The sequence below is a fragment of the Oreochromis aureus genome, linkage group 11 (assembly GCF_013358895.1).
Source record: "Oreochromis aureus strain Israel breed Guangdong linkage group 11, ZZ_aureus, whole genome shotgun sequence".
Classification (NCBI taxonomy): Eukaryota; Metazoa; Chordata; class Actinopteri; order Cichliformes; family Cichlidae; genus Oreochromis; species Oreochromis aureus.
In genome coordinates, this window is record NC_052952.1 from 24658719 (window position 1) to 24682840 (window position 24122).

Below are 24122 nucleotides of genomic sequence, written 5' to 3' on the forward strand. Positions count from 1 at the left end.
GCTTACACAATATCCAAGTGTAAACTTTGATTGCCTCCGCTGGGTGGCAGTAGTGGGATGGGTTATTCGCTGCACTGTCTTTGTGTTGGTCACCGTTGGCTATTGCTCGCCTGCCAAAAAGCACCCAAACACTGGCTTCTCACCATAACATGGTCCGCAGGAGTAGCGTCGATGCTTTAAAAACGTGTCGCTGATAGCTGCAAGCAGTTCTCCGAGGAGTACCATCATTTGTTATTACATAATGAAGAATTACTCTCAAGAATGACTGATTCTGTTAGGGTCTGCAGCAACCAACGATTGCGCATCTGGATTTGGCCGAGCCGCTACCACTAGCTAGCGGACAGGCTAGCAGAGCAGAATGCTGTAGCGCTCTCCTCTGCAGTGAATCCAATTTAGTATCGACTGGATAATTTAGCCAGCTGTCAGTTTGCAGCCCTCACTAGTTAGCTCGTGCAGTAGCTGACGTTTAAAGGCCTGCCGAAAATGTAAACCACCATGCAAACAAAGAGACGGGAAATGGTAAGTGTTATGTTGAATCCATACCAACTGATGAGCCCAGATTAACTGTATTCCGTTAGCTCCCTTAGCTTAGCTACCCTTTCGTTAGCTTTGTTGTGATAGCCTGCAGAGACCCTTGCTGATAATTGTCGTCGGTTCACCCTTTGGCTAGTTGGTTCTAAGAAACGCAGTTGATAAAAGTTAACCTGTTTGTGTGCTATTTTAATGTAACACCACAGATGTGGAGTATCGTCGTTTCACCTTAAGTTTGTATTGTATGATTTCTGGAGTCGTAATGTTTGCGAGCTACTTCCCTGTGCAAATGGGGCTATCACTTGTTAGCAAAATCAGCATAAGAATTTTTGCAGTGGCTTTTCTTGAGTCTGGCAGTTTGTAGTAATCCTTGTAATCTGATCATTAAGCCTAATGGGTTGTTGCTGCAGGTTGAATGGCATTGCAGTTGACATATGACTCATAGCGCTTTAAATTGGACCCTTTCAGTGGCATAAGACTGCACAGCGAGAAGTGAGAACTACCAGAGGACTAAGATTGCGCTTTGATGTCCATAAGGGACATTCCCTTGTATCCAGTTAGCGTAGTTTATTTGTTATATGTGGTCGATAAACTTAACTTAAGACATATATGGTCTTCATATGTGCTGCAAATGTTTAAGGTTTGTTATTAGGAGACCAACACCAACCGATTCCCACCTTGCTCTTTCCCTTTCCATCCTTCAGGCAGTGCCAGTGATGGCCTCCCCCCTCCCTGTCTCCTTCATCCTGGTGGTTCTCCTGTTGGCTGAGTCACTTGTGTGCCAGACAGGGGCCTGCAAGGGCCACAGGCAAGTTTTGAGGGGACCACCTGGCTATGTGACAGATGGAGCAGGAAACTACTCTGTCAATGGGAATTGCGAGTGGCTCATCAAAGGTGGAGAAAATGTTTTTTTGTCATTATTTTTTGTTGTTTTCTGTGATTGTTCAAAGTGATATTTATCTAATTCTTCATCTCTTCCAGCTCCCAGCAACAGTCACCGCATTGTCTTGAATTTCACCTTCATGGACACAGAGTGCACTTATGACTACCTTTTTGTGTATGATGGGGACTCCTACCAAAGCCCCCTGCTAGCCAGTCTGAGTGGCAACACGGTACCCCAGCCCATTGAAGCAAAGTCTGGCAAGGTAACCAAGAAAAGATACCACAGCTGAAAGGCCAGGGTGATTCTTGACACTCCATTAGCATTGAATTCTAACTTAATTTGTGTTCACTGTTAAACTGTGTTTGTTCCAGATGCTGCTTCATCTCTTCAGTGACGCTAATTACCACCTCCTGGGGTTCAATGCAACTTACACCTTCTCTTTGTGCCCTGGAGCGTGTGGCGGTCATGGTCGTTGTGATTTCTCTACATCAAAGTGCCATTGTCATCAGGGTTGGGGTGGGCCCTCATGTACAACCCCTCTGTGCACTCAAGCTTGTTCTGTGAACGGCCAGTGTGACAAGGTAAGAGTAGGGATAGGGACGATTAAATGAACACACACAAAAAAAATTATACTATAGCCGCACAGTAACTCGTTTCTCAACCTGATTAGGTTATTCATTTGTGTGCTGTGATGAAACTTTTCATATTTGCCTTCATTCATTTATTTATTTTTTTCAGAAAGGAGAGCGTTGTGTGTGTAAGCCAGGCTTCGTGGGTCAAAGCTGCCAGCTTGGTCTCTATAATGACAGCGGTGCAGGGAAGTGGTGGCGTGTGAGTGAAGAAAACCCCTACACACCTCCCAGGACAGGTTCTGCAGGCGTGTACCTCTCCTCCACAGGAGCCATGTACCTCTTTGGCGGTAAGAGCAACATACAGTTAAATTCCACTGATACAATGTTTTCTGTTTAGAAAACAACATTTTTAACACACAAGACAACGGCAAGGTTTTTGACTCTGATTCTTTAGTATATGTTAATAAATCATAACTCAACACAATTTGTTGTTGTGTTACATATTAACCATCAGTGATATTGATGTCTTTGTTATAGCTGAATGTTCACATCTGAGTCATCAGTCTCATATCTCATTATTGGCCTTGTTTGAATAATATTTTGCTTATCTTCTTTGCAGGATTTGATCTGAACAGAGCTCTTGGTGACTTGATCAAATACAATTTCACATCCAACCAATGGGAAAGCAGGTCTTATGGTCATTCACCTGTAAGTGAACACACTCAAACATGTGCTGTTTTTCTTTCCTTCTGCTATTGCATTTGCTTTGTCATTCTCTATGCAAACAAGTGTCCAAGTTACTGTCAGCACTTTACAGTAAATTGATCCTCAAATGTCATGTAGGCAAGAAATCTAGTTTCCTTAATCAGGAGAATGGATTCAAAGATATCCACTCCAAGATTTTCTCTCAACGACTTGTCAGGCCCCAGCTTATCCTTTGACGACCAGGAACTCAGGAACAACTCCAGAATCAGGATTTTCTTTAAAGATATATTAAGACTCATAAGCTTATTGTTTCCGTTCTGTTTTACATATATAAAAATAACTTGAAAGACAATAGTATAACTATAGTAATAGGATTAAAGGCAAAACCTATCACTATTACTTACAACTTCATGCTGTTTTTTTCCTTTGGTGGATCATCTGATATACATTTACTTATGGCCATTTATTACAATAGCCTAAATGCAAAATCTTAAAATACAGAGGTGTCTAACTAACTAAAACAGAAATATACCAGTCACACAAAGTTGGTCTCTACAGCTGTGTAATATAATTTGTGAAGTTCTAACACAGATGCTTATTGTTTTCACTCAAACAACTCAGTCAATGCAGTCCATTCTCCGCAATTTTTCAAAAAGAAATGCTGCTCTCCGGTTACTGTCCATAGTTACTATCCAAACATACGACCTAATCTCACCATAGCACAACTGTTTAACCAGTTTTTGACAGTTAGCAAGGACACAGACAGCTCCAGATAGCATGGATGGACAAGTCCTGTCTATTACACTTATTTGAAGTGTGCCTGAAGGGCACATGGTAGCTAGTGCTCTGTGATGCAGTGTTTCCATGGATGCATTCATCCAGTCACAAAAGACTGGCAGGCATGCAGAGATCTGCACGAATCCTTAAGGGTCACCATCTAGTGTTGAAATTTCCATCACTTGGATTTAAGTAGATCCTAGCAAACTTGTGGATATCAAAACTTTTAACATGCCTTTCTTGTTTTCTTCTATTTATTTATTTTTTGTCGTTGTTCAGTGCTGATTGGCCATATTTAATTAATGCCACTTTGTGGTGATAGAGTATTACATTCTACTGGTTGCCTGATAAAAACAAGGGTAAATGGATTAAGTCAAGAATATTTGCTTAATAATGTTGTAACTGTTTAAGAATTTATTTTTTAATTTATCAAACCTGTTTACCAAATGTGAATTTTTATTTTTTATAGAAATCACTTTATTGCAGTGTATACTCTGCTCACTCACTTTTTTTAATATATCCTATTTGTTTGCACATGTAAACATAGTCGATGGGAATTCTATTATTCTCATTTTTTGTTTAACATCTCAGTCGTATTCCTTTCCTTCGTGCTCTCTTTGGCTCTCCTACTCTGTCAGGTGGCTCGTCATTCCCACACAGCAGTAGAGTATATGGGTAAAATGGTTATCTTTGGTGGAGAGCTAGCCAACGGCTCCCTGGCCAATGATGTGTGGATGTACCGGCCTCTCAATGATGACTGGCAACAGCTTGGCTTTTCCACTTCACCTGGTGCTCCTAAACTGGCTAATCACGCTGCGGCTATAGTAGACAGTTATCTCTATGTGTTTGGAGGTGGGTTCGCACGTATACTGTCACGTTGCACTTTGTCTTTTTTTTATATCAGCATTTTTAATCCACGAAGAAATGAACAAACCCAAATTTGTTTCCCAGGTCGTACTGATCAGGATATGTTTTCCTCAACTCTGTATCGGTTTGGCCTGCATGGCTCTGGACGGTGGGAGACGGTTCAGCCCACAGGTGGGAAGCCACCTGCCACTGCTGGGCACTCCATGGTCTTCCACAGCCCTTCCAGGACATTGCTTGTCTATGGAGGGCACAGGCCTACCACTGCCAGGTATGTACCTTCTCATACATTACAGTAATGACAATACATTGGTTTTGGGTATCTACTGATGTTGAGTATTAATCTGGATTGAGAGGAGAGTGGGAATCTGTCTTTTATGTATAAGACCACATCACACTCACTTAAACATTGCTTTCCTAAGTTTACTAATTATACGATTAGTTTAGTCTATGTTATGTTATCAATCCCTCCTGCTAGTGATGCACTGCTGCTGACATTTTGTGTAAGCATCACATATTATGTTCCCTAGTTTGGCTCATTGTCACTGATGTCCAATTTAGCTTTTTAAGTTAGTATTGGACCAATTTTTAACCAGTGGATCCCAACATAATAAGAAATATTTTATCCCAAGATTTAATTCTTTTGTGATAACTTGCTACACAAAGATAGTTAAATGCTACAGAAAAATCCAGGAAGTGGGGATTTTTTAAAAACAGCATCTTTATAGACACTAGAAATACACATACTCTATATGTTTCTTAGGTTTAGTGTCAGGGTGAACAAAACAGACGTGTTCCATGTGGATCGACGATTTTGGACATCCTTCCGTTCGCGTTTTGCAGCAACTGGCCCAAGAGAGCGAGCTTTCCATTCAGCCACTGTCATCGGAAACTACATGGTTGTCTATGGTGAGTCTCGAGATAATTAGCAGAGTTTGTTTCATAATCAGTCCAGCCATGTTTATATTTATCTCTGTTTGTTTGTCTTGCAGGAGGGAATGTGCACATTCATTACCAAGAGGAAAAGTGCTATGATGAGGAAATCTTTTTCTACCATCTGGGTTGTCACCAGTGGGTCTCGGCAAAGGAGAAACTCGGTGAGTATGAAAATGAAAGCTCAGTCGACTTCTAGATTGCACCTTACTTGTTTTATTTATTTTTCTAACACATTATATTTTATTTGGTCTTGAAATGGTCGTGATTAGACAGCCAAATAAAGTCCACTTTGTATATGTAGATGAAATAAACACTAAATGTCTTTATGCTCCATGGTGAGGATATTTGTACAAGCCTAAGGACAATCAGAAGGGTTTGGGGCTAAAATCTGTTTGAGATCTGAGCAGGTTGCACAAATGCACAAGTTTATTTTCACTTCTCAAATTATTTTAGACCTTTTCAACTTTTTTTATTTTCACCATCTTCAGTTTTTTCCTGAGTGGGTAGCCTCTTGTCAGAACTTTGAAATTCGAAGGCACATGCAGTTGCAGTTTTTGTTGTTGTTGTTTTACATTTGTTTATTTATTTAAGGTCCATTTTCAACACCATCCATCTTAGTGATTATTACCTGTGCATGTGAAGTGTTCACAGAAGGTGGAGATGCTATGAGGGGGCGTTACTCACATGTTGCTGCAGTGATGGAGGGACGAGTGTTGCTGGTTGCTGGAGGTTACAGTGGCGTTGCGCGTGGAGACCTTGTGGCTTACAAAGTTCCCCTTTTTGTCAGTAGCGACCAAGGTGACAGGGTGAGTGAAAGCGCTGTAAACCAATAGTATTTGGAAGACTGGCTGTGGCTGGAAGAATCTCAGTGGCTGAAAATTATGTTGACTAAGAGCATCTAATGGTAATGAAATTGTTGTGTGTGTTTGTTTGTTTCATCATCAGGATGCTGTTTGTGCTGAGGCAGTAGATGAAAGTATGTGCCTGAAGAACCCAGAGTGCAGCTGGTGTGAAGGCCGCTGTCGAGAGTACCAGCCCACTAACCCGGTAACACTTCTCTCAGCCTTTTTGTTTAATTGTAACAATGCCTGTTTTTTTTTTTTTTTGTTTTTGTTTTTTTTGGGGGGGAGGAGATCCATTTTTACATTTCCAGAAATCTAATCATTTCCTTTTCAGACTGTTTACAAAGTGCATGTTCTGTTTTCTGGTCGCAGTGTGGAAGTACTGGTTGCTTGGGCCTCGCTCGCTTCCTGTCTGACTGCCAGTCCTGTCTGGTGTTCAGTGGCACTCCAGCTTCTCTGGCCCGTGCCCCTGGTGAATTTGGCTGGTGTGTTCAGAATGAGTCCTGCCTACCAGTGTCAGGTGAGACCCAGGGAGGGAGGAATGAGGGCAGAAGAAAAGGGTCAAGACTGGAAAATGATGTTGGGAGTTGACATGGGAGGGACGTAATTGACTGGTGTTTGGTGTGTTTCAGAGGTGAAGTACAGTGACTTGGCTACACCCAGCTGAGACTGGACAGGCTCCTCAAACCACAGATTGACTCGCCTGTCTAGTCACATACTTCTGGTGCAGTGAGGTCATTTTACTCCTTCAGAACACACGTCAAACAAGAGTCACCAATTACATTCATTTCAGTACAGTAGTGCACAGTAGAAAGCTGCTGTAATATGAGATTTAAGAGGCCCGATGTGTGGGGGTATTTTTGGGGTTTTTTGTGTATGTGCTGACCTTTCCCTCTCGGTCTCACAGAGCGAAGTGCGTGCCGTGTGGACCAGATCTCAGGGGCGTACGGCTGGTGGGGGGAGCGTACCCTTTTCCTAACCTCCCTCCACTCCTGTCGCACCGAGAACTATGTCCCGGGACTGCACCTGCTCACCTTCCAGCACCCCCGCAACGACTCCCAGCCTGACCAGGTACGGAGTCCAAATGTATTGATTTTACCAGTTGAGCCTGTAACTACTTCCCTCTCTGCTTATACTTACTCCTCCTTCCTGCCACCAATATTGCATTCGAGTTTGGATATAATGATTCTCTTTTTGTTATTTTTTTCTTTGTGCTTTATGCTTGTTAACCTCGTCATGTCTCTTTTTCTTTTTCTCTGTTTGTTTTGAGTAGAAAGGATATTTTTGTTCAAGTAGTTTGTGAAACTGTGTGGAGCCGTTAGTAGAGAATAGTGCCTCTGTTGATGTGTTTCCACTTCCATCATCCTCCACTGTCGTCCATCCTCATCACCCCTCACATTAGGTAACCATCCTCCGCAGCGCCACCACCATGCTTGGCCCCACCACAGAAATGGACGTAGCCTTACAGTTTAGGGGGTTTGTCCACCCATTGTGGGGCGGGCCTCCACCTGCACCCCCTCCTACAGAGACTGTCTCCATGTGGGCTCGCATCCAGCGGCTTCACTTTGAGGCTCGAATGGCAACAGGACCCAACTCCAGCCAGATGGTGAGGATAAGTGCATGTCAGCTGTAATCTTTATTTCTTTTTCTTTCTTTTATTTCAGCAAATTGAAATACCTTTTGTCTCTTTTTTAAATTCTTTACTGGATTTGTAATAGATTAGATAATAAAATTAAGTAATTTAAATTTCATATGGACAAACATTGGAACTGTTGGAAGTAGGGCTGGGGCATATCATACCGTTCACGGTAATACCGGTATAATTTTAGGCAATGATAAGAAAATGAAATCTCGAGATAGAATATGGGTAAAACGCGCATGCGTAGTGCCTTTGTTTTCATACGCACATGGCGGCAACGTTGAATGAGAAGGGCGAAAGTGAATCGTCGAATGAAACAGATGAAACAGAATTGGTTTGTAAAAATGCTGCAACTTCAGTGGTGTGGAACTGGTTTAGCTTTTGTCCGTTAGATACACACCAAAGCACATTTTTTGGTAGAGCATGCAAGCGAGCCGTCGTTATTACCAAACCGATTTTATGTGGTACACGGCGCTCGAAAATCTGTCAAAAAATGCTTTAGTACGACTTTGCTAAGCTACGAAGCCGCACGGCTTGATGGATTGTTGGAGCATTACGGCTACCGTAGTCAGGAGCCTGGCGGAGTGATATGTACTGTGCTTCAAAAGAATATTACCGTATTGTGTGATTAACCTCTTTTTAAGTTTTCTGGATATTATACATTGTTATGCTGAGGATATGTCGGCCAATTTCCACTGGACATGCCTTTTGGTTAAACTGTCAGCAAGGAATTTGCATTTGCACTTTTAAATTTTTATATAACTTTAATGCACATAAAAAAACAGCTGCTTGTTTAAGTGAAAATACATTGATGGGTTTTTTGGGGGTTTTTGCACTAATAAAGTTGTGGAGTTGTAAAGTATTTTGTCTTGTGTCAATTATATCGTCAGTTAGGGCTGTGCGATATGACCAAAATCTCATATCCCGATATTAAGACATCTATCGTCGATAACGATATAAATCACAAAAATGTAACATTTCCTGTAAATTCTGTGAATGTCGGGCAGCTCGACTTGCGTGAAGTGTTTCCAGCTGGGCGCTGAGTGTTTTAACTGATGCATGAAACGATACATTGTTAGACATAGGTTGTAAGGCCACCGTTTTCTTTGTGAGTATTTATTACACAGCGTGCTGCGGGGAAAAAGCCTGTTCTAACGTTTGAGGCTAAGGTTTATTTTTAGCACCTGGCGGCTCTTTTTGCTTTCTCATCCGTAAATACTCTGCATCTTTCACGTGATTCAGTTTATTTTGAAAAGTCTCAACAGGATCTTGAGCTTTATTGTGAAAGGTTTATGTGGAAAATAAACAAGCGGACACGAGGTGGTTTTACCGTCGTTGTTGCTAACGACAACGCATAAAAACAAGCGCTTGTCCGTCTATAGTGTGGTTGTATTAAATATAAGAGAAAGAGAGAACTTTAGGAAATTAATATAGCCACTACAGTGACCATCAAAATAATGAAAAAATATTGCCGTAAACAGTTTATTTTGCGACACCACGAAACAAACGATAGCGTAAAATGAAACGATAGACGTTTTTATATCGTCATCCGATATATATCGTTATATCGAACAGCCCTATCGTCAGTTGTATCGTTATCGCAAATTTTCTAATATATATCGTGATAAATAATTTTGGCCATATCGCCCTGCCCTAGTTGGAAGGCTTTAGAATTCTCAGTGAAAGCCAATAACCTTGTACCGAGGGCTGAGTGTTTTGATTGAACGTTATTTACTGTTTTATCCATATTTTCTTCATGTCCAATTTTGTATGCATTGTGAACCCATTTGCTGATCAGGAGGTGGTGGGTCGCTGGGCAGCTCCGCAGGAAAAGGAGCTGAAGCTCCTGGCTCGACCAGATGGGAGTCGACTTTTCTCTAACCTCACTCGGGGAAACCATTACCTTGTTCAGGCGGAGGGCTACCTGAACAACTCTGGCTCAGGACAGACAAGTGAGATGGCCTTGATTTGGAACAGAACGTTGCCTGAAGGAAATGTGAGTTTAACTTTAGCAGCAAAACTAATTTATGCAAAATTCCTTTGTGATTTTTCTTAGATCGTGAAACAAGCATAGTGTTAATACCCTTTCCTTTACATCTCCTTCTAGGAGATCAACTTCCTATTCTTGGAGCCGTACCGCTCAGGTTCCTGCTCAGGGTACATGTCCTGTCTGGCCTGTCTGTCAGACCAGTCTTGTGGCTGGTGCCCGTCTTTGTCCCGCTGTCTGCTGCGTGACAGCCCAGACCTCGAACCCTGCCCTGAGGGCCAGAACAGTGAAGGGAAGATGGAAGGTCAGTGCCATCTGCTGTTGGCACCCCAGCACTGCACCATGTGTAAAGAGTACAGAGACTGCTCTGCTTGTACTCAGGTACAACACAGATGCACATAAAAACTGACATTGTCTGCCATTCTGCTGACTTGTATACCATAACTGTATTGTTGACTCATGCTGTGCTAACTTTGATTGTAGGACCCTTATTGTGAGTGGCAGATAAACTCCAGCAAGAAAGGCGACTACCAGTGCAGTCGGCGGGGAAGAGTAGATGGATCCATACGTGATCCAAGGGGGTGTCCTAAAGTGTGCAACCAGTGAGTTGAAAAATAATATTCATTTTAGATATTATTTTAGGTCATACAAACATCTGCAGCTCATCTTTTCTACTGTACTATCACTTTCTTTTACAGGAGAAAGACATGTGGTGAATGCCTTTCCAACTCCAGCCAGTGTGCGTGGTGTGAATCTGCTCAGGCCTGCTTCTATTTTGCTGCCTACCTCACAAAGTACCCCTATGGACAATGTAGGGATTGGTATGACAGGTAAGATGAGAACATTGTTAAGATATTTTCGGTTTTTCCTTTTGTTTTATTTATATTTACTATAATAATATAGTCATTATGTCTATAATGCTGTAATGACTATAATCACTTTCTTTCTCAGTCTGTATCTCAGTCCAACTGTACAGTTGGACTGAGATTACATAATTGGCTCTTACATTTCAAGACTGTTCTAACTGTATTTTTATCCAGTGAAATGATGAAATACATTTGACTGGGCTCCTGCTTCTACCTGTCTTATTTATAATTTACTTCTTACTGTAACTAATGGAAAATAAGTTCAAATTGCTTTTATTGCCTTATTACTATGATGATTATTAGTAGTAGTAGTAGTATTTCCCTTGTTATGGCCACATAACACACAGACTAACAACTCCACTTGAATTTAAATTGCAACTTTCACCTCATAATCATCTGTGAATGTAATTTCTGCTAATAGCAGCAAGCACCCTTTCATTTGGTCACTGTATTCATGTAAACTCAATTTAAAACAAGAATTTTGGATTTGGTATCAAAAGCAGTGGCCAGTATTTGATTAAAAATGGAAGGTTACTGAAGTGTAAACCCTGAAAAGCAGAGAATTTTTTTTTCTTTACTTTCCAAATGTTTTCACATACAATAATATACTTACATTAGATGAACAAAAACACGAGAAACAACACATTTAGATTTTGCCAGACAGTTGAATTGACCCTTTAATGGCAACCAATAATAAAATACTTTGTTTTTGCTTGTCAGTGTTCACTCAGTTCCCCAGTGTAAGCAGTGTTCAGCTTTAAACACATGTACAGAGTGCCTGAGGACTTTCCAGTGTGGCTGGTGTGGTGACTACAATAATCCCACAATTGGAAAGTAAGTATGGCAAACCCATAACAACACAGAAAGTATACAGATTCCCAGAATTGCATATAAGGCAAATGCAATCTTTATATTATCAGGTTGCTGATAAGTTAACACTTATTGTGATTTCTGTATATATTTCATATTTTCTGCCCTTCTTTTCAGGTGCTTGAGGGGAGACTGGGCAGGAATGGATGATCCATCAGTGTATAACTGTAGTGTGGCTGTGGCTGAAGCTCGGGCTGCAAAGTAAGATATCTCTCATCATGTTTCTTGTACATATATCCTGAACAAACTGATAGCCAGATGTGTGTGTAGTATATCAGTCCAAGTTTACATTTCTCTTTCTTGCTTCTCTAGCCCTGAACCCCAAACTTCAGCCCCACCGCGCCCCCTAGAAATGGAGATGGAGTTGGAGCATTTGAGTGATGAAGAGCAAGATGCAATCTGGGCCTATGGCACTTGTCCTGATGTAGAGGAATGCAGGCTGGGCCTCCACAACTGTCACCCCTCTGCCACCTGCATCAACACTCCCACTTCATATGAGTGCCATTGTGAGAGAGGATTCACAGGGGATGGCACACTGCACTGCAACCAAACGTAAGTGCATTACAATACAGTAATCCACAAATTCCTTCTTTAGATCTCTTAATAAAATCTTTTTATTCGTCTTGCTCATTGAGTTATCTTACTTTGTCCCACAGCTGTTACAATGAGTGTCGTGAGGGCCAGTGTAGCGGCAGCCCACGGTTTGAGTGTGAATGCTCCCTGGGCTGGACATCTGATCCCGCTACTCTGGTTCTGAGTGGTGTAGAATGTGATGTTGACTGTGGCTGCAACTTCCACTCCACATGTATTACTGCTCCAGGGATCTGTGATGAATGCCAAGGTCAGATTTTGATAAATGGATTATAGTGATTTGATTTCAGTCACTATACATAAAACTGAAACTGTGGGAGGCATTTTGGTGTTTGGTAGATAAAGGCTATTGTGTTGTTTATTGGTTAACATTCACTTGCTTCACTTTCAGACTGGACTACAGGGCCTCACTGTGAGCACTGCCGTCCAGGTAGCTTTGGCTCAGCCCTGGCTGGTGGTAGCAGCTGTGTTCCCTGTGAGTGTAACGGACACGGCGACCCTCTCCAGGGATACTGTCACAACCAGACAGGCCAGTGTTACTGCACCCACAACACTCAGGGACCACACTGCGAGTCCTGTCTGCCTGGTTACTATGGAGATCCCAGGTAAAGGTCTTCAATATTTTGCTCAGTAAAAATAATTTCCTTGAATGATTTTTAGTGTATTCTGTGATTGTGACTTGTCTGTACTATCCTGTACCATCTAGGAACAATGGAACATGTTACCGCCAGTGCCAGGGCCGCTCTGTCCTGCTGTCCTCCACTTCCTCCACCACCATTCCACTGTCTTCTTCTTTGGGGTGGCTGAGTGGCACAGAGGGGAAAGGTGGGCTTTCTCATTGCCTGTGGGTCCTCTCTGTGACTGAGAACCTGGCACCCTGTCTGCCAAGACAGTTTTGTCCCCCAGTAGCTCTCACGCTACACCCAGACTCTCATACACATTGTAAAGTGAGTTCAAATAAACACAAATTACTTAACAGCTCACTGTTCCTCAAACTGTGCTCATGACATTCAGGATGCTTTATTTTTCAGAGTTCGTATGTCTATGTGTTTGATGGCCTGCCTCGTTTTCTGGGTAACGGAGTCGTACATTCTGATCACAATCTAATTGGAGCATTTTGTGGCACCACGAGGACTCAGCCTATCACAGTGGAGGCCACTTCAGGTTTATCCTTAACTCATTGATTAATAAATACACTGTTTAAACTACAAAACCAATTTACATATACACAATCACTCAGCATCGTATAATCATCTCTTCTACCTCCAGGTGTGATCTCAGTCTACTTTGAAGCCAACGTCACTTCAGACAGACCTCAAGGCTTCAATGCATCTTTCTGGGTACGACGGTGTCAGCAGAGCTCTGAGGATGAAGATGGATCTGTATGTCCGGGTGGAGCCCAGTGCCAAGGTGGGCTCTGCCAGTGCCCTCAGGGATATGGGGGACCACACTGTGACCGGCTAGTGTGCCCTCAGGATTGTGGAATAGCAGAAGGAAGAGGAACTTGTAATATAGTAAGAGCTGTGAACTTTTTTTTTTTAAGTTTACTTTTCTTAAATTTCCAAGTGTCTCTTTGATCAAAAGTAAAACTTAATTTAATATACTGTGACATTTTTTATTTAGTGCCTTTGTAACACCCATAATAACATATTTTGTAGTTGTGGACTGTATAATTTTGGTTGTTTTTTTTGTTAACCAGGATTTTTTTTGGTTTGTTTGTTTGTTTTGGGGTGTTTTTGTTCAGGAAGTCAGTTTAAAAAATATTATTATTAAATAAAACACAGAACATTAACCAGCATAACTTTGTTTGTCTTAGTCTCTGGGAGTGTGCGTGTGCTCAGAGAGCTGGGTTGGGTCAGACTGCTCTATTCCTCGAGACTTCAACAGCTTGGTGTGGGAAACCTTACTGGACACACAGATGACTGTGGTAAGGACCAAAGAAAAATCAACCAGAACAATACTGAAGTGTGCATGACTGACACAACGCAGCACATACAAATAAATATTTTGCTTCCCCCCCAACAGAACCAGGCCCACAGGTTCCTCCACAGGATGGGACACTCTCTGGTGTCTGGACCACAGGGCAACCTCTGGATGTATGGAGGGCTTTCTCTGACAGAGGGAATTCTGGGAAATGTCTATAGGTAAGAAAGTGCAACAACAGGCTATAAATGCTTAGACAAAGGGCTTGTAAGAGTTGTGTTTCAGGTTGGGGCACCTGTGGCTCAGGAACTAGAATAGGTCGTCTATTGGAAGGTGAGAGATTTGATACCTGGCTACTCTAGTCTTCATGTCAAAGTATCTTCGGGTAAAATACTGAAGCCCAAGTTGCACTTGATGAAACCAGAACAGTGAGTGCGTATGAATGCTAGGTTATAGGCACTCAAATGCATGCGTGTTTGAATGGGTGAATGGGTATGGCAGTAGAAATACATTTGGAGTGCTCAGAGAGAAAAATGCCAATCAAGCAACTGCCCATCCATTTGTGAAACTACTGAAAACCTTCCCGTCTTGCTACTGTGAAAGTGTTATGTGTTTAACTCCTTGAAGGAATTTGTTCATATTTGGGACAAACCTTTGTTCAGTTTTGGATCTGAATAAATTACATTTTGATTTTTATTTAATGGAATTGGTAACACGAATGTTGAATCCTGAAATGCATTGCTTTCTTTGCAGCAGCATCTTAAACCTTTTGAAATATAATCTTCAACATTTTAATCTATCACAATCACCTTTATTAGCATGATAATAATAAGGAGAAGAAGAAGAAGAATAACAATATTGTCAGACTGTAGCATAAGAACAATAAAACTTACATAACCTTGTTGCATATATCTTGGCAGAGGCATCCAATAACAAGTTGGTTAGGTAATCTCAGTCACATAGTGCAGTGTTGCCTCTGTGTGTGTGTAATAATTCCTTCTGGTTGGTTTAGATATTCTGTGTTGGAACGTCGTTGGACCCAAATGTTGACAAGCTCTTTGGAAGAAGGGTCGATGCCAAACCCTCGTTACCATCACGCCTCTGCAATGCTGAGTCATGAGTCTGGTTCTGGAGCCAATCACAACTTTATGTTGGTAGTAGGCGGGGTCACTCAAGATGGCGTTTCCATGGATACCTGGACTCTCAATCTCAGCAGTTTAGTTTGGAGAGAGCACAAGGTTGGTTTCTGACTTGATGTGGAAATAAAAAATATGTGAAAAAATTCTTTTTTTTTTTATTCTTTAACTAATTAATTTTCTTCTGCTGACAGAGCACAGTGCTTCCTCCAGTGGCAGGTCACACTTTAACTGTACGGCGAGATTGCTCTGTGCTGTTGATTGGCGGGTACTCTCCTGAAAATGGTTTCAATCACCATTTACTTGAGTTCAGCCCTCAGTCTGGAAACTGGACCATTGCCCCCCACACTGGCACACCACCTACAGGTTTTTGAAGCCTTTCATAATGTCAATAACTCACTGATGCATTGCTTATTGTTATAACAATACAGAATCACATTGTGAAAATGTTTTTTTAAAAAGAAACAAATATAGCTCTAAACACTCTTTTCATTGCACATAAACCTATTTTGCTTGCTTTGTTCTTGGATCAGGTTTGTATGGCCACACAGCAGTCTACCATGAACAGACTGATGCCATCTATGTCTTTGGAGGCTACCGCTTTCACGTGGAAAGTGTAGAGCCATCTGCTGAGCTCTACAGCCTGTATTACCCCAACCTCACCTGGTCTTTGCTGGCCACCTCTCAGGGTATTAAGGTAAGAAGTTGGAAAATCCAAGCAGTTGACATCCATCCATCCACTTTAGAAAGATAACTTCTGTATTCCTGCTGTGTCATCTCTCTCCTGTGTAGCCCCTGTCCCGTTTCTTCCACGCTGCTGCACTGATTAAAGACACTATGGTGATTGTGGGCGGCAGGACAGAAGCAGAAGACTACAGTAACTCTGTCTCTCTGTACCAGATCAACTGTAACACCTGGATACAACCCGGTAACTATACATTTCTAGCTGCAGATTAATTTGTAAATCATAAAACATCATAGGCTAACCTCTTTTTATGTTTTTCTTTTAGTGTCAGCTGTTGGAGATCCGGTTAATGGTTCGGTGTCCCTTGCCATGACGAGCTGGGGCGGTCGTCTCTTCCTGTCAGGAGGCTTCAATGGCGTCACCCTTGGCAGACTCCTAACCCTGTCTGTGCCCTCTGACCCCTGCGCCCTTCTTCCCACACCAGAGGCTTGCAACACCACCACAGGCAGCTGCATATGGTGTAGAGGGAGCTGTGCTTCTTCTGACACTGCTGAGAGGTAACACATTGTTTGACAGCAACTCTGAGCTTGAAGTTATGTGCAGCTATGAAATAAAATGCATATGACATTCACTTCTGTTCCTTGTTTTCCATCAGAATGGGATGCTTCACTGGACAGTCTCCCTGTTCTCCAACCCCTCGTGAGCCAGACCAATGTCGCAGACTCAAGACATGCAGTGAATGCCTTGCACGACACCCTAAAACATTTTCCAGTCCATCCCAGGTAACATGTAATGCTCCTTCTCAAACACAGTTAATCACTCAAAGAGAGACCGTAACTGTGAACTAAAGTCTGTTCTTAATAATTTCCTCAGCCTGTTTTACAGTGTAAGTGGTGCACAAATTGTCCAGAGGGGGCTTGTATCAGCAGCTCTCTCAGCTGTACAGCTGTACATGACTGTCGAATCAACCAGAGAGAGATCTTCCTGTCCAGCAACTGCACTGAGACTAGCTGTGAGGCTTCTGACTGCCCCAAGTGTACAGCTTCTGGAAAGTGCATGTGGACTCGCCAGTTCAAACGCACAGGTACCCAGGTTCAGATGATTTGTGTGTTACAGAAAATGAATTTTATGATTAATAAATCTTTTCCAATAAGAAATGTCGCCCCCCTTCTTTTTTTTTTTCCCTCTCCTCCAGGCGAAACGAGGCGCATCTTGAGTGTGAATCCCACTTATGACTGGACATGTTTCAGCTACGCTCTGCTCAACGTCTCACCCATGCAGGTGGAGTCATCCCCTCCTCTGCCGTGCCCTCCGCCATGCCACAGTCTCCATAACTGCAGCCTTTGTCTGAGCTCCAATGGCTCTGATGGGGGCTGGCAGCACTGTGTGTGGAGCATGGCCCTGCAGCGGGTAAGATTTGAATTAGAGCAATCGAACCATGTCACATCATCAAGATAACACCTGTATGAATTCCTACATGATATAAAATGTCACATCGCAATATCACTGCTAAAACAATGCAATTTAATACATAAAAAAATGAGCTACTTCAACAACCTCCAACAAACCTTAATACTTGGCAAAATATGCAAGAAAATAGTTCCAACTGAAGGTGGAAACGACCAACGTTTCACCAGTTGAAGCAAAAAAACACTAACAAGTGCAAACAGGATATGAAGGAGGCAATATTAGCGATTGGTGTCGTGCTGTCAAAGTGTGAAAGAACCACTCTACCCAGTGTCGCTGTAGCACTCGCTAATTTCACTCGCAGGTTGCACATGACAGAAAGAACAAACAGTGGATGTAGTTGACTTTTATTTGGCTAAAGATATGATGCCAATACAGATTGTGGTGAAAGGGGCTTTGACCAGCTGGTAAACACTTTACTCAAGAAATGATATCCCAGGTAGAAAACATTTTTCACTTTCTCATGTAACAAAGTAGTGGTTTACATGTTCTCCTAACAAGTAGCAGATCCCTATCCCAATTCTGGGTGGATAGCTTTATGGTTGCATCAGGAAGAGTGTCTAATGTAAAAAATCTACCAGATCAAACATGATGTGGCGACTCCTTGTAAGTGAGGGAGCAGTTGAAATTAGCTCTGATCATGCATTATTTAACACTAGCTAAGCTAAATTTTTGTGCTTAGGTTTGACTTTACTCTCACTGTTTGTGGTGCTGTGTCACTACTATTGCACTGTGTTGCTGCTACCGCTGGCACCTTGTTTTAGAAGATTCACATTTCAAATTAGTAAATTTGGCATCAGTAGTAGCTCATTGGAAAAGGAGGATAGATAATGCAGTTCATTTATTTACAGTAATAAATGCTGCTGTGTGCAACCATTCTTAAAATGTTCCTATATTTTTTATGTTGTAGTGTTATCATTAAAACATAAGTTTTCTGAAAATATCGTGACATAATTTTGAGGCTGTATCACCCACCCCTAATTGGAATGTTGGACTTTAAGTTAATTCATTTTCTTTTTAATTTAAATGTGCAAATATCTTTCCCCTTCCTGTAGTGCATGAGCCCATCTTTTGTGCCCCTCCGGTGTGAGGCAGGCCAGTGCGGTCGACTGCTTTCTAGGGGAGACTCCTGCTCTCCCCAGTGCTCCCAGCTCACTCAGTGCTCCCAGTGCATTGCTAGGCCTCAGTGTGGTTGGTGTTCTTCTCGCGGGGGCAATGGGGCTGGACGCTGCCTACAGGGAGGACTTGATGGTGAGAACAATGTTAAATTTTGAAGAAGCTGAGCATCTTAGCATGTAATGAGTGGATTGTTTTGTTATTTATCGGCATACCTCTGTTTCTTTCTCTTTTTGTTTTTTTTTTCCCCACAGGTGTGAGTGAGGGTGTTTGCCGTTTGACAAACAGCAGTTGGTCTTTCCTCCATTGTCCAGAGGAGGATGAATGCGCCAACGGTCATCACAACTGTAACAGCACTCAGGACTGCCACGATCTGCCACAAGGATACCACTGCACCTGCAAACAGGGTTACATACTTAGCAGGTAATATAAGAGGATAGTTTGAAGTTTATTGTATAGTGACTGAACAGGTTCACTGAAATCTCCGCTTTTTGCTTCCTTCTGTGCAGTGTTTCTGGTCAGTGTGAGCCAGTTTGTGCACAAGGCTGTGTGAATGGGACATGCACATCCCCCGGAGTTTGCCAGTGTCACTTTGGCTTTGTAGGGGATAACTGCTCCTCTCAGTGCAGCTGCAACAAACACAGCAACTGTGCTGGTGTTAACAAACCAGATGTTTGTTTGGAGTGTCACAATAACACCATGGTAAGTGCTTATAATCTACATTCACGTGCTTTAAACGTTTTAGTTCCTTTTTTACATATTTCAGTTATCCACTTTGTTTCCTCTATGCCCCAAATCTAGGGTAAACATTGTGAGAAGTGTAAGCCTCTGTTTGTGGGCTCTGCCAAGGGGGGTGGCACTTGCCATCCATGTCGGGAATTTTGCAAGGGAAACAGCGCTGTGTGTCTATCCCGGGATGAACTTAAGAAGGCACAGGATAATCCACAGTTATTTCCTCTTGACCCTAACAGCGTAAGTAACTGAAATCCATGAGGGTTTGTGTATGTGAGTGTATTTAAAAAAAACAAAAAAAACAATAAAAACAAAAACAAACACAAAACACTTTAGTTTTAAAGTTTTTGTCCTTTTTGTCCTCCTATTAGATTCAGTCCTGGGTGTCTGAGGGTCCTACAGAGGAGAATGCTGTATGTGTAAATTGTCAGAACAACAGCGTAGGAGATCGGTGTGAGAGCTGCCTTAGTGGCTACTTCCTGCTGCAGGGGAAGTGTGAGAAGTGAGTAAAATCTGCTGCTGAGCTGTCACTTGAATGTTATTATATAAAGTTATTATGTAAGATTTTAATGTGTGATTTTGATTACTCAGTGCCTGGTCTGTCAGTTATAATCAGCAGATGTGTGTTTTACTATTAAGAGAAATGCTTATACATGCACAGTTGTAGTGAATTTTAATTTCTCCTCTTCATCGCAGGTGTCAGTGTAATGGCCATGCAGACACATGCAATGAACATGATGGCACAGGCTGCCCCTGCCAAAACAACACAGAGACCTCCTCCTGCCTCAGCAGCCCCCAGAGTGATCGCAAAGATTGCTACAGGCAACAGGTATGTGCATGCTGGAGTTCACGTTTTCCACTTTTTTACAATTTTGACTTGTTGAAGTCCATAGTTTTTGTATTTTTTTTGTCAGTGAATGAAACATGCTTAAATTCTGTGTTTTACTCTTTCATTTAGTGTGCAAAGTGCAAGGATTCTTTCAATGGCACACCAGTGAATGGGCGTCAGTGCTACCGTCAGTTTAATGTGGACACAGAGTGCTGCTTTGACCCCACATCGCAGACCAACTGCTTCCATGATCCCACTATTCGCAACCTGCCCAAGGGGCGCACTGTATTCTTTGCTGCCCAGCCAAAGTTCACCAATGTGGACATTCGGGTCACCATTGATGTCACTTTTGGTGAGGTGGAGGTGTACGTGTCCAACTCTCATGACACCTTCATTGTGGACGTAGATCGATACACAGGGATTCACACCATCAAGATCGAGGAGGAATCTGTAGTTCCAGGGAAAACTGCCGGGACTGAAAAGGATTCCCCTCCGTCCCCTATAAAGGTGTTTGCCAATACCTCATCCAGCTTTGCAGGTTCTGTGCTCTCCCAAAGCCTGCAAGCAAAACCTCCAGGAGCGGAAAGGGAAATCAGAGAGGAACGTGCTGAAGGACTCATCACTTATATCACCGTGTGGAAACCCCAGACAGTGCTGATTGTCCGTGGTGTTCGAGATCGCGTGGTGATCACCTTCCCCCATGAGGTGCACTCCTTGAAATCTAGTCGCTTTTACATCGCTCTGAGAGGTGTGGGAACTGAAGAGAGACAAGGAGAGTCCCAGGGCCTGCTGTTTCTGCGACAGGACCAAGCCCACATTGACCTTTTTGTCTTCTTCTCTGTCTTCTTCTCCTGCTTTTTCCTCTTCCTGTCTGTCTGCGTCCTCCTGTGGAAGGTTAAGCAGTTCCTGGACTTCCGTCGGGAGCAGCGTCGCCACATTCAGGAGATGACCAAGATGGCATCAAGGCCTTTTGCTAAGCTCACTATATACCTTGAGCCGGAAGAGCCTCAGCTCATCTACTTGCCTTCATCTGGTGGAGGCGTAGGGGGCAGCACTGTGTCGCTTGCTCATGCCCGCACAAGCAAGTTAAGTGGAGTAGTGGTTGGCCAGAGGGGCAGAGCAGGACCTGTCTCCTATAAACATGACCCATCCTCCGGACCCACAGCCCATCACCACCATCACCTCACCTTGGGTGGAGGAGGCAACAGCGGCCAGCATTTACCACTGCACTACTTGAACACCCATCATTATGCCAGTACCACAGCTGGCAACCCAGCCTCACATCATCACCACCCATCCACATACAGCGCTTACCAGCACTTTTGCCGTCCTGACCCTTTCCTCTCTCAGCTTATGGGCTTTTCCTATTCCTCCTTCAAGGTGGGGCCCATTACCCTGGAGCCCACAGATGATGGTATGGCTGGAGTGGCTACAGTCCTCTTCCAGTTGCCGGGGGGTGTCTTGGCTCCAAACCGCGCCTGTCTGGGCTCCGCACTGGTTACTTTGCGACAGAACCTGCAGGAATACTGTGGCCACGGCAATGGAGGCGGGCATCCAGGAGCGGGTGCGGGCCGCAAGGGGCTGCTAGGGCATCAGCACCTGACCACTATGGCTATGTAGAGAAACAAGTAACATTTTTATGAGAGAATAAGTCTTTAAAGTATTTGGTATATAATAAATTAATTTTGAAAGAAACACAGCCACAAGGCAATGACAAAATCCAAAAGTAAGAGCAGCTTGAGCATTTTGAAGAGATGTACATATACTGTATAATGAATTTAAAGTGTCTTTTATTCTATTATGTGTTGCTATACTGTATTTCAGTGCTTCACATGACCAAGCCAGCTGTCTCTAGAATGCACTACAACTGCTATACGTATCAGCAAAATGCATCACATCGTGTCTGTGATCACTAAAGAGGTATGAGTGCACTCGACAGATTATGCGACTGAAGACTGAAGCTGACTCATGTTAAAATTATTCTCATTGACCAACAGAGGTGTAAAACCATGTGCTTGCTTTGGAACCAACATGTGCTTTATACCCCCCTCCCCAAAAAAGTGACAATCAGAATTACCATTGAGAACAAAAGACTGATGTGCAACATTTTGATTGTCAGCGCAGGAAAAAAGTCTGAGTTACCTGTGAGATGGTTTTTATATCATAGTCGATATGAATGATTTATTAATTGTTGCTAAGTATATGGCAGGCTTCTAAGCTACACTTTTGTGTTAAACAGACTCTTCAGTATGTTTCCGCATATGCATTCACTTGCTCTGTTACGTTATACATCTTTTTGCTCGTCTGCCTTCACTTCTTGCCTTGTCTGAGTCAGATGGCTTACACTGAATACTTGTGTTAATGGTGGTGCAGCTCCTGGAAGATGTAAAACTGACATTTAGAATTTTCTTTCATAAGTTGTTTTGAATTGAGAAGTTGTGAAGGATCATGTTTTCAGTATCATTTTTGCACTCGCAACACTACAGTAACTTAACAGAACTCGTCCATTAAAATGAAGAAATTGTCCTTTTTATGATTATTTTTTGTTCACATTAAATGTGTGTTGGTGTTGGGATGGTTCATTGAGCTGCCTTTGTTTTTTTTAAGGCAGCTTGCCTTCTTAGGTGATTGTATGCACCAGTCAAACTATGGTCTAACTAAAAATAAATAAATACAGTATGAACAGTTACATTTCATTAACAGTGGAAAGTTCTCCTGGTGAGAGGTTTGGAAAGGTTTTGCAGCATTATTTTAATTGATTTACATGGTCACTGGTTTGTGTTAACGTGAGTATTTTTGATTTACTTTTTTGCACTGCACGGAGCCATAGGGCTTCAGAATTCATGTGAAACACAAGAGTGGGGTGTCATCCATGCTCGGATGGCAAACATTGTCGTGGACGAACTCAGAATGGTGCTACTGGCGTTTTTTCTTTTTTTTCTTTTTTTTTGGGGGGGTAGTTCAGCAAAATAAAGCTCATATGAATACTGTCACTGTTTATAGCAGCCATGCCCAAATGAGCATTAAAATTGTTGTGTCTTGTATCTCTGTGTAATTTTTTTTAACATGCTTTATTTTTGTACATAACTTTTGTTGTGTTTGTATTTTCATTTTCAAAGAAGGGAACAGTGTTGTACAAAGGATTGTGTGAGGAGTCTGTCTTGAGTCGGCTGAAATAAAGTCTGTGGAACATGATTATATGCTCTTTTTTTTCTGTTACAAGTAAAAATCTGTTAATAATACTTTAATACTTTAATATTTAAAAGCTGTAAAATTCTTGCGTTTGTGGCTCAGTAATCATGTCATCTGGGCACACGTTGACAGCAAGAAAGCTAGCAATGGCTTACAACTGAATTTTTAATATAAATAAGCATGCTGTAATGGTAAAATTTTAATGTTGAGGTAAAAGTAATTTACAGTGATTTTAAATTTTTTAATCTTACAGTTATGAGTTCAAAACTGCAAGTGACTTGCCAAGAAGGTACTCCCCAATACGTTATTTTGGAGGAGAGCTGGGGAAAACCCTACAGCATATTTGTATCTGGTACAGACTAATGTGCTTCTAATTGAGAAGCCTAGTATTTCACGTTCTTGCATATATCTTCTGATGTAACACATCATCAGTGATGTAATCTGGTTTCAGTGAGTGTTTCGGGTTGTTCAAGATCATACACCCTCACCCGTGCAACCCAGTCCCTGGCTTGTGTCCAAGTAGCAATTGTCATCCATGAATTGGTCCGCTTGATCCAGAGGCTGCTTGGCACCTTTTCTGCTGTTCTTGATGGCTCTATGGTTTTGGAGTCCTCTAGTGCCCAGACACTTCAGTGCCTGCAGAGACTGGCCTGCAAAGCCTCTGCAGCTTCACCCCCCGCCCTGCTTTGGCATTCAAGGCCACGGCAAATCAAATAACCACTTGGCATCAAGGATATGTATCTGACAAATCTACAAATCTGTAATGCTCTCATGTCAATATGTAATGTTTCCAACACCTTGTTGAACCTATACCATGAATAATTAGGACAAAGGAGGTTCTAACGTATTATTATCAAGCACTTAATGAATTGACCAGTGAGAATTTGTCAAAACGGAGGATAATTTTCTTTTTGTAGTTTTTTTTTTTTAATCTTTCTTAACCCATCTACATCACTTATAGCATGACAAATAACATGAT

General features: G+C 42.3%; 1 protein-coding gene across 1 annotated transcript; it reads left to right on the forward strand.

Moving 5' to 3' along the window:
* The first annotated feature begins 78 nt into the window (after positions 1-78).
* Positions 79-23146, forward strand: LOC120442699 (multiple epidermal growth factor-like domains protein 8). The gene is given in 44 exon segments (XM_039619732.1): positions 79-519; positions 1236-1425; positions 1513-1676; positions 1786-1995; positions 2153-2333; positions 2606-2694; positions 4107-4320; positions 4420-4603; positions 5096-5241; positions 5325-5429; positions 5911-6074; positions 6214-6315; positions 6483-6630; positions 7018-7181; positions 7513-7716; positions 9548-9745; positions 9857-10117; positions 10220-10338; positions 10435-10566; positions 11323-11436; positions 11590-11673; positions 11785-12024; positions 12129-12313; positions 12455-12668; positions 12770-13010; positions 13095-13227; positions 13333-13577; positions 13880-13990; positions 14089-14207; positions 14999-15224; positions 15317-15488; positions 15656-15817; positions 15820-16050; positions 16133-16364; positions 16463-16589; positions 16681-16891; positions 17003-17217; positions 18330-18525; positions 18645-18813; positions 18900-19092; positions 19192-19362; positions 19494-19624; positions 19819-19951; positions 20081-23146. Coding segments are annotated over 44 exon segments (8745 nt in total). The 5' UTR covers positions 79-495; the 3' UTR covers positions 21572-23146.
* The last annotated feature ends 976 nt before the right edge of the window (positions 23147-24122 follow it).